At 39.3% G+C, this 15601-nt stretch overlaps 1 protein-coding gene, 2 long non-coding RNA genes and 1 pseudogene across 5 annotated transcripts in view; 1 reads left to right on the forward strand and 3 right to left on the reverse strand.

Moving 5' to 3' along the window:
- LOC137888057 (protein PHTF2-like) overlaps positions 1-5316 on the forward strand; it is a 38972-nt gene extending 33656 nt beyond the window's left edge. For both annotated transcript variants that reach the window (XM_068731345.1, XM_068731346.1), the window contains 7 exons: positions 154-346; positions 477-608; positions 730-816; positions 1239-1394; positions 1475-1570; positions 1699-1824; positions 2350-5316. In XM_068731345.1, coding sequence (XP_068587446.1) covers positions 154-346; positions 477-608; positions 730-816; positions 1239-1394; positions 1475-1570; positions 1699-1824; positions 2350-2370 — 811 coding nt within the window. In that variant the 3' untranslated portion in view covers positions 2371-5316. The remainder of the gene's footprint in view (positions 1-153; positions 347-476; positions 609-729; positions 817-1238; positions 1395-1474; positions 1571-1698; positions 1825-2349) is intronic.
- On the reverse strand, positions 16-7443 carry LOC137888058 (uncharacterized). Its single transcript, XR_011105099.1, has 3 exons — positions 6283-7443; positions 1225-1486; positions 16-823 (listed from the first exon to the last, which is right to left on the reverse strand). It is a non-coding gene; the product is annotated as an uncharacterized lncRNA (long non-coding RNA).
- Positions 7444-10575: 3132 nt separating this feature from the next.
- LOC137888089 (uncharacterized) lies at positions 10576-12228 on the reverse strand. 2 transcript variants are annotated; one of them, XR_011105104.1, is made up of 3 exons: positions 11490-12228; positions 11154-11223; positions 10576-11071 (listed from the first exon to the last, which is right to left on the reverse strand). It is a non-coding gene; the product is annotated as an uncharacterized lncRNA (long non-coding RNA). The 2 variants fall into 2 exon arrangements; XR_011105105.1 differs by lacking the exon at positions 11154-11223.
- Positions 12229-12840: 612 nt separating this feature from the next.
- Positions 12841-15601, reverse strand: part of LOC137888066 (adiponectin receptor protein 2-like) — a 20120-nt pseudogene continuing 17359 nt past the window's right edge.

The raw sequence follows: 15601 nt of genomic DNA on the forward strand, positions 1-15601 counted from the left end.
TACATAATAAGAAACTATTTCAGAATTGTTTTACTTAAGAAGGTACTACATATTACAAACTGTCAGTAGTGGGGAAAAATGCTCACTAATAAAAGTACAAATGTTTAAATGTTGGCTGGTTTACTTAAGTCAGTCTTTGTCCGTCTCCTGCAGGCTGGCTCAGTACAGCGACTTGGATCAGCTGACCATGCTCTCGGCCAATGAGCTGCTGTCCGTGGCGCTGGGAGGCGGGTCTGGATCAGACGCCTTGGTCATCACCATGGTAACCCTCAGCTTCCTGGTACGCGTTTGCCTTATATGGCTCTTCTTCTTCCTGCTCAGTGTGGCAGAGAGGACCTACAAACAGGTGAGACAAAGACGTTCTGAGTCATTGCTTTTGATGGTGAAGCTGCAAGAGTTCTTTACTTAAGCACAAAGTGTGAATTCTCCTGTCGGTTCTGATCGAACATGTTATTGTTCATATACGTGTGTTTCAGAGGCTACTGTTTGCCAAACTGTTTGGTCACCTGACTTCGGCCCGCAGAGCCAGGAAGTCTGAAGTCCCCCATTTTAGACTGAAGAAAGTCCAGAACATCAAGATGTGGTTGTCGCTACGCTCCTACCTCAAGGTTCCTCTCTAATGAAATATGTCCGTTAATTTGGGAGTTGGGCGCATTAACGGCTGTGGGGATTGAAATACATCGACATAAATAAACACCCGAGTGTAACTCTGTGCTGTTGCTTTTGCAGAGACGGGGTCCTCAGCGTTCAGTGGATGTGATCGTGTCTTCTGCCTTCCTGCTTACTCTGTCTGTCGTCTTCATCTGCTGTGCCCAGGTAAGTTCTGAGTGGGTCAAATCATCAAAACATTATTTTAGCTTTGATGTCCTAGAGTATGTCGACATTAAATCGGTTGTCTTGGGGGTGCCTGGATTACAGGTTAACATTTATTACTACGTCACATTGTGTGGCAACAAACTCAAAAACATGTAAATGAATGGCAGTAATCTCCATTCACAAATTACACGAGGCAAACGTCAAATGTAGATCTGGTTTTAGTGTGGACGTAGTCTAGATTCAGGTGTTTCTATTGATATTACCACTAGAGGGCACCAAAATCTGATATTTTTTAATTCTACACATAGCGGCTTTAAGTTCATCAGAAAGCCTTGACACCTTCGACAAAAAAACGAACACAATTTATACCCAAAATAAACTCTTTTACAGACTGATAAATGAACTTGCCTCTCTTCTTCCAGTTGCTCCACATCCATGAAACGTTCCTGGAGTGTCACTATAACTGGGAGCTGGTGATCTGGTGCTCCAGTCTGTCTCTGTTCCTGCTCAGGTTCGTCACTCTGGGCTCTGAGACCAGCAAGAAGTACAGCAACACCTCCATACTTCTCACTGAACAGGTACACGCAGAGTTTACATGTGTAACCCCACAGCCGACATGTCTCCAAACACTGACATCGATCCGTTGTGTGTTTCACAGATCAACCTGTATCTGAAGATGGAGAAGAAGCCAAATAAGAAAGAGGAGCTGACACTGGTGAACAACGTCCTAAAACTGGCTACCAAACTACTCAAGGTACCTTCTATCTTCAAAACGTTCTCTTTCTGTTGTGATACCTGCACCAACAGTCTTTTTATGAACTAAAAAAATCTTAACTGTTTATCTCCCTCTCCCTCTCTCCCTCTCTCCCTCCCTCCCTCCAGGAGTTGGATACTCCTTTCAGGCTGTATGGTTTGACTATGAACCCTCTGCTCTACAACATCACCCAGGTGGTCATCCTGTCTGCCGTGTCAGGAGTCATATCTGACCTATTAGGATTTAACCTGAAGGTAAGTGTGCCAGGTCAGACCAGAGAGCCGTACTGGAAGCTTGTGATGTTCCTCATTGGGAACAATTGAAAAAAATACACCTGCACTCAGAAAAAGACGCTATGTGTATGACACAGCCCATAACAAGATATTTGTTCCATCCACTTAATGTATGTCTTAAGACTGACTGAAGACCATGCTGTGTCTCCTTTGGTTTATACTGCATGTTTAGGGACCAAGGAAAGAGGAGTTGTAGAAAGTGTTTTTATTCACGCCCCAATAAAAACTTCAGATTTATAAAACCTTGCGCTCGTTGGCGTTCTCTTACAGATGATCATTTTGTGTCGTGTCGATTGTTCGGTCTCTTCCTCTGCGCTCCGGGGTGCAGACAGCACTGATGAAATATTAAGCGAAATTTGATTTGAGGTTTTAGTTGGTTCATATCTTTAACAATTGAAATGTGCTTATAGTTATGTCTCTCTAGTACAAGCACAAATAGCACTACTTGTTTGTGTATTAATCCGGTACCTTATTTCCTGTTCACAGCTGTGGAAGATTAAATCGTGACAGTGAACAGAGACCTGGCGTCGGCCTTCACTCTCACTGACTCACTGAATGCTCGTCTGACTGAATTAATTGGTCGACTGACTGAAAGACCGAACGTCTCGACATATTGGAGTGCTTTCACCTTCAACGTTCTCATTTGTGCAATTCAAAACCTATTTATTTACCCACTCAGTGTTTTCTACTTAGGGTTTATTTGAATTGTAGTTTGTTTAACTTTTGTGTTCTATGACACAAACAAATGCTATATTTTACCTGTCTACAAAAAGTGTTAGTATTATTATTACTAAGCATAAGTTATGTTTAATGTGATGGTTTAGGATCTTTGCTGCATTTGCAACAGTTCCGTTTTCATTTCAGCTCATTCACATATTTGAAGGCAAAGTATCGAGCTGCCGATGGCACAACTATCATTTTATTGTAAGTTTTTGTGTTTTTATTTGCTATAACGTAAAGTTATTATTTATATGTTAAGTAAATTTGAAAACTGAATTTCAAACTGTTACAACCTTGAGTCTTTTTTTTTAATACACGCGCTACTTCAATGGTTTTCTTCAGACAAAAAAGCAATTTGGTGGAAGATGAGTCTCCAGTTGAATTACAACCTAATGGTTTGAATAAATAATAAAAACTTATCTTTACAGATGTAAGCAGAGCATATCCTCATAAAACTACAATTACAAGGATACTTTATGATCTCAAACATGGCTGATTTGGTGAAAACAATGGTCCACCAACATTAAATATACATTTGCTGTGATTCCTGGCATTTCACAAATATCCTCTATTCCCTATTCTTACCAGCTCTGTCTGTCTGTTAATGGATAGAACCATTCTGTATTTAAAGTTTTTAATTTGCTGACTTACCTGAGAAAATTGTTCCCAGGTTTGCTTCTTACTGGGGAGGTGAAATGCCTCATGACATCAGCAAATAAACAATCCTCCAGTTAATGGAAATAACAGACCATAGACGATGGGTGACATTAACAGAAACCTCTGACGTTTAAAAACATCCCTTTTTATGTTTTTTTTACTGAGTTCAATTTCATGTCCCATATCAATGGATTCGACAGTATTTCTGGTAATACATGTGTGCTGTAGTTTGTCACACGTCCTCACAGATATGATCTGCTTAAAATAACTAAGCAGAGCATGCCGACTTTTAACTTTTACGGTCAGATTAGGACATTAGCCTATTCCTCTCACGTGAATCTACTTCCTAAATTACTTCACATGAGATCACTTCCTTTTGTATCTGGTTAGATCTGAGTCACATGTGGTTTTCTTGTTTCCTGATTTGTTGTTTCTGTGTAAAATAACACAGATTTGTCTCTCAAACTGACACTGTGGCTGAGGTCCAATATATACTTATAGGTCATTTAACTCATTTAACTCCGTTATACTAAGTAGCAGCCATGATAAGAGCTGGCTGGATTCTTTAAATGCTGAGGAAAGGTGCATCAATGCTTCCTTTCTTATCTCCTTTATCATAGGCTACACTGACTGCCGTCCCCCAATTCCTTGTCTGAAATAACTTATTCTTAGTCCACCTTCTTCTTTGAGTGTCAGAATTCTGAGTGTTAAAGTTCTGCTCTATATAGTGCCCCCAAATATTCCAAAAAGGGAAAGTGATACTATATCATCTGAATATTACTGTTGTTGGTCTGCAGTTGATGATGCGGTTCCTAATTGTCCGAAATAGGAATCTACCAGCGGACATGGAATATCTATTTGGTGTCCAATATAAAGAAAATAGTGAATGAGTGAACAAGGCAGTGATTTATTAATTTATTTATTTTTTTTACATGGTCTATTCTAAAATAAGTAATTATATAGTACAACAACACATTCATAAAGAAAAGCATTTAATATTAATCAAAAAGGTTTCTTTATATTTTCATCGTGTTGCAGTTACGTTGAACACCATCAAATGTCATTTCTCTCCCTTGAAGCCAGGGGTCAATGATATGTATGATAGCATACCATAACAGCATGAATAGTTCAGCTCCTGACATTTTTTGGGACTGTCTGTTTGGTCAGATTTTGTCGGCCAAGATCTGTCGGTTCCATCATCTCTACCAGTTTTTCAAAAATTCAGTGGATGATGTATACATTTAGATATCACAGAGCTAATTAGATGGATGGCTCATGTGCATGACAACTGGCAGTGATCAAAAGTGAAAATCGGTTAGCCTCTGTCTCTCACAGATTTCTGAACACTGCAGTTAAAGCAGGTCTGAATGAAGATATGCACTTTAAAAACAGATTTAAAATGGAAGTATATAAATTACGTCATGTTTCAATGTCAAGAGAATTTTTCTTTTTTGTACCTCACCAGCTTAATGTGTATGCTGTTCAAGCGAATGCTAGCTCTGAATTTATGGATATTTTATTGACAATTCACATCACTCTCTGAAGTAAATCCCGTATGGTACAGGAAGTTATCATACCCACAGAAAATATCTTAAATGTGACTAAAATGCTTTTGTTGCCTCAGTTAACGAGTTAGCATTTAGCTAACTGCTCGCATAATCATCTTCAGTGTGTTTGAGGGAGAAGACCAAAGTGCTTATTTTACTTTTTCTTTGTCTCTGCTGGAAAAAAAGAATGTATTTGCAGCATTATGCTTTAAAATATATTTGTTTCCCTTTGGAAATACCTTTAAGTTGTGTTATTGTTTTTTATTTGGCATTGTGCTTTTTGTTCTTTCATCATTCATTTGTAAAGGTTGTTTCTCACGCTAGTTGGAAAGGGGAGGCATGATTTACCGTGTTTTTAAGGAACAAATAAGTTTGAAATGTATGTATGAAAATCAATCTAGGTAAAGGACTCTGATGTTGTGATTCTGTTTTCAGAGAGTCAAAAAATTTAGATTTTTTTTGTGAACTGGTCTGGCCACAAAGTCTACATTTTTATAATAAAAATAAAAATAAATGGATGTTGACTCAATGATTGTTTTGTTGTCTTTCTGTATTGTAGAAAGATGCTGTATCTTCTGCTGGTAGCATAATGGAATTTCACAATTCACTCAAATGAAGGAACAAAACTGCTTTGACTTCCTTATGACATTATGCTACGACATTTTTTGTAACATACAATTACTTTTTATTACACACACTATTTCATGACTTTTTTTGACATGCTGTACCATGACTGTTTTTGACTTTTTTTCGACATGCTATACTATGACTGTTAATGACTTTTGACGACATTCTATATTATGACTGTTAATGACTTTTGACGACATTCTATGACTGTTTTTGACTTTTTTCGACATGGTATACCAGGGGTATTTAATTAACAATCCAAAATCTCCTCGGGCAAAGGTCCGGAACATTACAATAATATCTAACTTGCGCTATTTAGTGCTGTTGGAGAAATTTATCATACCGTTCTCTTAGTTAACTTGTATTCCTCAAAACCTGCAGAAATGCAGACGAGGCCAACAGACTAATTGAAATGAGCTCATGTCAAAGGTATTTTAGCTTTTCTTTCTCTCTGTAGTGTTATCCTTATGTCACCACTTAAAGGTATTTTAGTATTTCTGACTTGCAGTAGTGTCATCCTGATCTCACCACCTAACCCTCTTCCCACCAAAAGGCTGGAATCTGGCCTTGGCGGGTGCATCGGCAGACAGAGGAGGACAACATCTGCCAAGTGGGGGTGAAGGGAGAGGAGAGATAATGTGTATATATACTCTGTTTTGTCTATTCATTGTTGTTAGACCTCCGAACCATCCGTGGGGAAAGAGCTCTATCCATTCAGCTGAATTATTACAAACTGTCTGTTCATTAAATATGTTTTAATACTTTAAGAAGTTCGTCATCTGGTTGTTTCTCACAGGGAGGTTAAAAATATTTTTTTCCACTACACTGTACAGATAAATATGAAGTTATAAGATAATAAGTAACTCACCCTCAAGATTTGGGTCTTGGGGTAAACAAATCTCCAGCACACCGACGTCTTGTTTCCTTAGTAGAAACTCAAACACCTCCTCATCAACTTCGGTCTTCGATTCATCATAGACCTTTAAGTCCAAGGTTGGAAGGTCAAATTTCGTGGTGACTGTGAAGACAAAATAACAATGTAACCCCAATCTCATGTAGGGGTGGGGATGAGCCCCCCTCCTCATTTACAAATAATTTGAAACCAATAAATACCTCACAAGATGATTAATCAACGTTAAATACTTTTTCTTGCCTCATTGAGCCATTTTCCCTTAAAGCCTTTTAGAATATCCCATAAACTGTGTTTAGTGTAGAAGTGCTCTCTAAAGTTGACTTGACGTTTACCTGATAAATGATTGTCAGTTGTAAACAAACATTACAATCTTAAACTGCGGGATTTACTACAAGTTTACTCTGGAAAACACCCGGCAGTAAGGTGACTTCCCTCTAAAATAGTCGCAGTGTCAGTGTAACTGAAACTTTCCTATAATTAATACCAAATTACACAGGTCTTTCCAGGAAATGTCTTTATTTTAATTACAAAATATTAGGGAATTACAAACCCATAAAAAAAAGTGTTTCACATCACAACAGTAAGGTCTGAATGGAGTTTCAAAGATCTCTCCACCTTATCAGGGATATTTTGTGGTGGAGAATTGTGAATCCTCAATTTAATTGGCCTAAATATATTTTAACAAAAGGATAAAGTCTGTTGGTAAAACCCTCCAGTTCAGAGAAACACATTAAAAGATAGTTATTTCCCTAAGTAGAACTCAGTAGAAGTTGTTCAAGACACAGGCAGTCAGACACTCAGTCAGTTTTAATACAAAAGTGAAATTATTGATCGGTTACTCAAAATGGACTTCCACATTGTATTTCATGTTTGTCTGCAACTCTCTCGTTTCTTTAAATCAGGGCTTTAACTGTTCTTCTGCCACTTCCTTTTATTAAAGTTTGGAACTATTTATCTTGCACTGCACTGACAACTCACAATTTTGACACTTGTTGTAAGACAAGATTTCCAGATTTTGTAATACATCGTAAAATAGTTTTTTTGTTTGCTTCATGGCATCAGTTTTAGTTGGAAACAGGAAGCGACTTGTATCCTGTCGGTCAATTTCTGGTTAAATTGCTGCTTCAGCTCGACAGCGTGCAGACTGCGGTTAAACCCTCCTGATTATTTTTAAGAATCAAACTGCTGTCGCAACACCAAACAGGATCGTTACATTCTTTAATTTTTCACTTTAATTCAGTGGCATTCCACGAGAACACGACAAAAACATGTGATGTAAACAGCAGTGGTGAGAGGTGTGTGTATGTGTGTGTATGTGTGTATGTGTGTGTGTGTGTGTGGGGGGGGGGGGGGGGGGGGTACAACACTGTCTGGCTTCCCATTTGTCAACAATAATGTACGAAAAACACAACATACAATGAAATAAAACAAGAAAATGTATAAAAAAATAAAACACTTAATGATAATGCTTAACAGATACACCCGAGGGTCCCCCATTTGGACGCAGAGTACATCAAAACTTAGAGAGTTTTGTGTTAAAAGTAACTGGCAGAGAACCCACGAAGAACGAATATAGTGATGTTATAGTTCTGCAGAAACCTCAGCGTCCTGGGAACAACATGAACTAGGTCACTTCTACATGAGACAAACACATCTCCCATCAGCCAAGCAAACAAATAACAAAATATCATAAATCATACTCGATATGACTGGGACAGACCGGAGAAAAAGGCTGCTACACTCCGTTAGCAACGTGCTACCTACGAACATGCAGCATGAAAAAGCACGAGCGCCTGACGGAGATTACGGACATAGTTTCCATTTCTCTCCCCGGTAAACCATCGCAGAGATATTCAGCTTCGAACACAAAAAGTCACACAGCTTTCATCGAATATTGTACTTACTTTTGGTCGAATCTCAGCGAAAAAATGGAATATCTCCGTACTTCCAACGCATGTTTGTCCAGCTGCTGGTACTCCGTGTGAATCCGTTCGATTCGTGTCTCTCCGACACTCCTCGGATTCTTGGGAGGGTTGGAAGCTCAGCAAATCAGATTTCAGAGCTGGACCTTTTTGAGCTTTATTGGCTAATAGTGCTGTCAATCATCTAGCTTTCAATTCCAGGCAATTCTATTGGCTCCTACGGTTCGAAGGATGTCTCAATGGTGAAAATCGGAGAGGGGGGGGCTGAGATACAGCCCTGAACAGAGAGTCGAAGCAGGATTTGACCTTAAACTAAATAACTAAAAAGGGCATAGAAAGAGCTTAAAACACTCAAAAAAGGTCCAATCTTCGGTCTATTGATTCAATGAACATCATGAGTGATACATAGAAGTGATATAGAATGTTTTTGAATTTTAAAAATGCTTTTTTATTCAAATATTGGAGTATTTGATCAGTTTTCTAATTTGAAATGCTCTATATTTCATAAATGTTTCACTGTATCTATGTATAGCTGTGTATATAGAGCCTATATCAGTTGTTCTAAGAGCCCAGCATATTAAAAGTCTTGGATACCCATACTTTCCAAAAAACAATACCCTAAAAGTGCTGTTTTTCAAGATCGAGCTTTTGAGTTTTCCAAGTTCTGCTGTGTTCCATCCTTATCTTATGTGAACCAGTAACATGTATTCTGATAGTTCCATGATTTTTCTCATCTCAAAAATATATAAAAAAAGTTTTTTTTTTTTTTTTTTGTTTTTTTTTTATACAATTAATTAGGTATTTCTTATCTTTATTCGAGCTGAGGCCTGCAAATAGGCCTCGTTTTTAAAAGGTTAATATGACATGACAAGAGTTATTTTTGGAAATTTCATCAGAACTTGCGTGTTTAGTACAAAATCTGCTTCAGGATGGAAAACATCCGCCTGTCCCGAAACATACTTATATTAATATAATATTAGTAAAAAGCATCAGTATAGAGTTCAATAATACTGCTTCATTAATTACAATGTGCATGGAATAAAATGTTCATAGAGCAGATTGTGCCGAGCAGCTGTGTGTGTGTGTGTGTGTGTGTGTGTGTGTGTGTGTGTGTGTGTGTGTGTGTGTGTGCGTGTGTGCTACTTAAAACAACAGCCGAACATTTTTGGATATCCTCTTGTCACCTCAACCAGAATCCAAATGTGCAAACAAAAATCATTTTTGGTTTTAAGAGCAACGTAACATAAATAACAACATGTAAACCAGACAGCTTTGGAGTTGTTGGAAGGTGGATTTTTTTTTTTCTTCGCTTTTGATGAAGCTAGGCTAGCTAGGCTAGTAGTTTCTCCCTGCCTCCAGTCTTTGTGCTAAGCTAGGCTAACACGTCCTGCACTTATACTTGTGCATGTCACACAGAGACGGAACTGATGTCCATCTTCTAATACGACTCTGGAGAGGACAGAGAACAAGAGGATTTGGCCAGAAATGACAAACTGTTCTTTTGAGGTAATGTTTACTAAAAACTAGTATAACTCCTGTGGACTGTCTGCAGCGCCCCCTGCTGTGCAACAACAGTCCGTCTGTCTGATCGTGAGTCAAGTCCTCCAACGAATCTGTAAATCTTCTTCGTGTGAGACACTTTGCAAGAAAGTGAAGTTGTGCCAGAAACTCCCATCATTTCGGCTCAGTGTGAGGTCACAGGTCTGTAATGGCAGTCTGGTGTCTGTAGAGACCAAATGTTTTTTTAGAGCAGACACTAGCTGTGTCTCAATTCAGGGGCTGCATCCTTCGGAGGACCCAGCCTTCGCGGTCTACGTCGGCCGCGTCCTTTGAGGACCGCGAAGGCTGGACCGTGCGGTCTCCGAAATGAGACGGCCTACGCTACAGAGGACTTCCTGTTTGCGTCACCAGCTGTTCCAGCCCCCCCCCCCTTGCTGCTCCATCGCAGAATCCCTGCTCAGCAGTATTATATCTATATGTATATATACATATATATATATTTTAAATATATATAATATATATATATATACACACACAAATACATTAAACTAAAACCTTTTCAGTATATATACTGTAAAGGTTTTTTAATCATATATTCAATAACTCATTCATAGTTCTTTTTCATAATAGTTTTTCTAAATTAATAATCAATTACTATATTAAATAATTTTCAATCAGTTATAGTTCTTGTAATTAAAACAATGTATTTATTAATAACTTTATTTTATTTCATTCACACATGCATATATATTTACATATATATTGCAATCCTAAGGCAGAGGAAATCAATCAAGGCAGTTAACATTAACAACAGCAGCAAAACAAATGTCAGCAAACATGTTTATTAACTTGCAGTAACACATATGCACATACATTATATGTTTTATATAAATCCCCCCCCCCCCCCCTTGCAGGCACATTTTCTCCAAAATTGTCCAAATCACATTGAGAAAATGATGAAAAGTTAAACAGTTATCAATAAAGTTAACACAAGGATGCAAACCTAGAAGATTGACACATTTTACACAGCAGAATATACACAAATACACACAGAAATCATTTACATGGATGTCTTATTTCAATTAAAATAAAGAGAAGAAAAAGGTGACATAACTGTCATCTCTGTGACAGTAACAATAACACATCAGAAGGATCTACTGGTTGTGTTATTAGTAAGGCTTTGTACAGGATGAGAGTTGATGTAACTGTAACCTTAAGTACAGGATGGTCAAATGTAGATATTACAAATGGACTAATGTCTTAATTCAGGGTCATGGTTGCTGAATGTTTGTCCGTCGTTCTCCCCCTCAGCTCCTGACTCCCTGTAACAAAACAAGAACAGAATTAACAAAACACTCAAATTCAGTGTATTCGTGTAATTAATCTCAACGTTTGTAACGTTACCGTGATATCTCGGGTTGATAACCGGTCTACCTGAGCTCACGTTGGTCCGTTAATATGAAGTATAAATCATCTGTAAAATCGTCACAATCTCAGTAAGATATCAGTGAACCTCTGAGGTTTGAAAGTGAAGTTATTAAAAGTTACGTTACAAACTACGGTCGGATGCAGGCAGACGAGCTGGTAATAGCGCAGCGGCTAACGCTAGTTAGCTTGTCAGCTACGAACTTCACCAAACTTAACCGATCATTTTAACACACGTGTGATGTTATAAGATCGCTTATTTGGCTTTAACATTAGTATCGGTGACATTCTAGTGAGTTGAAACCCAACACTTACATTTAAAAGTGAATCCTGCCGTTTCTCCAGCTCCCGCATCAATCGCCGCCATGTTGGTTCAAACAAAATCTTCATCGGCACGCAATGCATCTCGGGATATGCTGGGCCGCGAAGGATCCATCAGATGTGTCCTCCAAATCTGGGACCTGAAGGCTGCATTCGTCGGCTGCATTTGAAGGAGTCTTCAACAAACTTGCGAAATGGGACGGTCTAGTCGCAGCGCTGTGACGCAACCGGTCTACGAATGCAGCCTTCGAAGGATGCAGCCCCTGAATTGAGACACAGCTACAAAACGTGTGGGCGAAGCCACATCCCTTTAAATCGAAGTACAACTAAAGGGGCCCAGAATGCTTCAAACCAAGAGTCTGATCAGTCTAATTTGACTGAGTCACACTTTGTACAAACTACTTGGTTTGAAGCACATTGAGGCCTTTGAAGAGCCAGCCGAGCCCTGAATCCATGTGTGTAAATCATCCGCCCGTCATACGATCACCCGCCAACGACCAACCAAGTGCTGAACAGTCATCTGTCCGTCTGTCCGTCCGTCCACCGATCAACCCGTGAGCTCCACAGGAAGCTCCCGGCTGCACAGCGCCTCCCACTGGCGGGCGAGGAGCGAGATCAGCCTCTCTCTGCTGTCGGCTCCCGGGACGAAGACGCACCACTGGACCTCGCCCTCCGCGCCGCTGCTGGCTCCGCCCCCTCCGTGCGGGGCCTCCTCCTCCCCCGCGGCGGCGAAGTGGTCCATGGTGAGGTGGCAGAGCAGGTCGGGGCCGTGCAGGTCATCCAACACCAGGGTCAGAGCCTGAGGGTAAGTCTGGTACCCCAGCAGGACCCGGTCCAGGTCCCGGATCCTCCGAGCCTCACGCAGCTGGTACCGCTCCCTGCAGGAGGACATGATGAGGAAGATGAGGAGGATGACTACTACCATACTGCTAAATGAAAGACTCCTTTCACAATGTCACTTGATACATTGTTATCATAAAAATATACCATGAGTGTTTTTGACTTTTTTTTCGACATGCTATACTATGACTGTTTTTGACTTTTTTTGACATGCTATGACACGCTATATAATTAAGTATCACATATATTAAATCATGTAACTTTAAAATATGCATTCAATTGGCTAACTAAACAAAGGACTGTACTGTATATAAAATGGCAACCAAGATTCTGATGCCTGGTTATAAAAATGTAAGTAATGGAAAAGCAAATGTTGCCCTTTTAGTTGTTTTTGACACTAACTCATAATAGGGGGAATTATGTACAGGTGACAAGCTTATTATATCATGCACTTTCATGTCATGGTTCATTGTTGTATACATTTCAACCACTAACAAGACAGAGATGACAGATTTAAAAAACCTTTTTATTAGAACAATACAGCAGATATAAAGGTCTATTGCAATCAAACACTCATCCCATGATAATGGAACATGTGCTTCAACAGACAATTTTCGCTCACCAAGAGAAATAAATTAATGAAGTAGATAAAACAAAAACAGAAAATGAAGAACAGAAAAGAAACACTGAGAAATTGTGTTCAAATTCCAGCTCAGAAAAAGCTGCCATCAAATAGAAACGTGCAAACCTCAATTTCAAACAATCATAGACATACAGTTTATGATAAGCTCAGAATTGTTGCGTTTTGTGTGTTTCCATTGTGCTGGAGCGAGATTTTGGTATTGCCAGGACACACATTTTTAAAAGGTTCCCCTTGTTTTAATCGCCAAGTCTCCATATACGAGGCAGTTCATGTGGCCTTGAAGTAGTTAACTGTATCAGATTTTTAGATGAGACTTGTTTTTTAGGGCGAGAGAGACTTTGTACTCAGAGCCTCTCTACTCTAACCTCACATGACCTCCGGCTAAATGCAAGAAATAAGTGATAAATAGTAGAAAAGAAAAAAAGAGAAAATAAAGCTTGCAATAATACCAAAAACAGCAGTGAATGAATTAAAATGCAATCCAATCAAAAAGACAGAGTATCCAAAGAAGGACTACAATGAAAAAAAAAAAATCATAAATATGACTCTGGGGCCTTGTTATAAAAAATATCTTTAAGTTATGCTTGATATGTTTTCACAAATCAGTTCAGGGCATGTAATATAAAAGAGTCAACTTATGTTGATGACATGGAAATTAGTTTTATCTTTCTTAGACAATTTACAATAAGAAGATAAATAAAAATGGCTACATATCAAGAGGACTCTTTTATACATCATAGTTTTGACTTTTGATTTGGTTTTAAGCACAAATGTTCACATGGGAACGTTTTATTCATGATCCTGATTTGAGATCTATTCTCCAGCTTTGTGATGCTTGACGAACACGAGGATGCCGGTTAAACACAAAAATGGAAAATACTGAGTAGCGGACAGACGTTCAGCTGTCTCCTCGTTTATTTTTCGAAGTTTTTAGGCCAGAAAAGTGACTCTAAGTTGTCAATGTCAGCGACTTTTGAAGTTGCCGTTTGTTAAATAAGATTCTGATGTTGTGCTGTATAGTTCCTCCTTGCCTCCACTAGTCGTCCTTGCATATACAGACTACATGAAGTTTACATGAAGTTTACATGAAGCGCTTCCCACCAACCGCAGTTATATTGTATTATTCTCACCATTGCACCTCAGTAAGTGTAGATATAACACCTCCATCATCTAACATTTATTTATTCCTGCCATCATAAGATTTTTTTTTTTCATATATATTTCATACAAATCTATAACCCAAAATTTAGAAATCTTATTTACATGGAAAACTTTTTTTTTTTTTTTTTTACTTTTAAAAGTGACTATTAACCCCAGTTCCCAACATCTCACCCTGCAACCTTCACAATCATGGAAGAAATCCACTCAATTCTTTTTTTATCATATTCTAATGCTTTAAAGTGTGATTTAGAAAACAGCATCAGCAAAAACACATCAAAATGTATTTTTTTAAAGCCACAATTATGCTTCCTTTTCAAATCAAACCATTAAACTCTTAAATGTCAGAACTCAACACAGAACACAATGTAGCATTACTGAAGGGAGGCTTTGAATTCCTTGCCTCCCTCACAAACAAACAGAGATATTTCCTTGAGAAAGCAGAATCTCAAAAACTGGTTTATAAAACACACCATCTTGGAGTGGTTTTATAGGAGGAGCAACAAAGCCAGAAGAGGTGGAGATCGACAGAAAGAAAGACAGGCAGACAGAGGGACAGAAAGAGAACAAAAACCCTTGTCAGTCAGTTTTAATGGCGCCCCTTTGGAGGCAATCCTGTGTATTACGCCCACAGACACCAGACAAGCCACGTCGGTCTTCAGTTTAGGGGGAGAGTGTGTGTGAGTATTTTAGGTTTTGTGTGTGTGTGTGTGTGTGTGTGTGTGTGTGTGTGTGTGTGTGTGTGTGTGTGTGTGTGTGTGTGTGTGTGTGTGTGTGTGCGTGTAGTTTTGTGCATATTATTAGAACCAGTGTCTCCCCATAAAATGTGTGTGAGTGAATGACTGAGTCAGTTTGTGTGCGTTAGAGAGTGCCGTCCTCGGTGCAGCCCCCTCCGGCCTTGTGGCGAAACTCCTGCAGGTTTGAGACGCCGTGGAAATGAACAAAAGCTCCTGCGACCACCAAGATGTGAAACAGCTGGTGGGAGTGGAACTAGGAAAGAGAGAGAGAGAGAGAGAGAGTAAATTAAACGTGTGCTTTAGCTTTTACTACAAGGAACTTTCATTTTGTAGTGTTTCCGAGCTCCAAAATTCAATCCAAAACGCCTATCATTTTTCTGCAGCATAGAGGAAAGTGGCTCCAACTTTGAGAACTCATCCCTAATATTTTGTTGCCCTGTGTGTGTGTGTGTGTGTGTGTGTGTGTGTGTGTGTGTGTGTGTTTGTTAGTCACTTACCCAGATGTCACACTTGCCAGGGAAGAACCTCTCCGGGATGCGAGCGGCGTACAGACAGGCTCCTGTGATGTAGAGCGTCGCCATAAGCAGCAGCCAGCCCATCTGACCCATGGTGGTCGCCTTGATCAGACCCTCACTGATGACAAAGTGCAGGGAGGGAACCACGCCACTCAGACCCAGACCCACAAACACTCCTAAACACAGACAGTGAAAGAGAGAGACACAGATTGT

The sequence above is a fragment of the Cebidichthys violaceus genome, unplaced genomic scaffold (genome assembly GCF_023349555.1).
Source record: "Cebidichthys violaceus isolate CVI_PGR_0920_01 unplaced genomic scaffold, fCebVio1.0.p SCAF_51, whole genome shotgun sequence".
Taxonomy (NCBI): Eukaryota; Metazoa; Chordata; class Actinopteri; order Perciformes; family Stichaeidae; genus Cebidichthys; species Cebidichthys violaceus.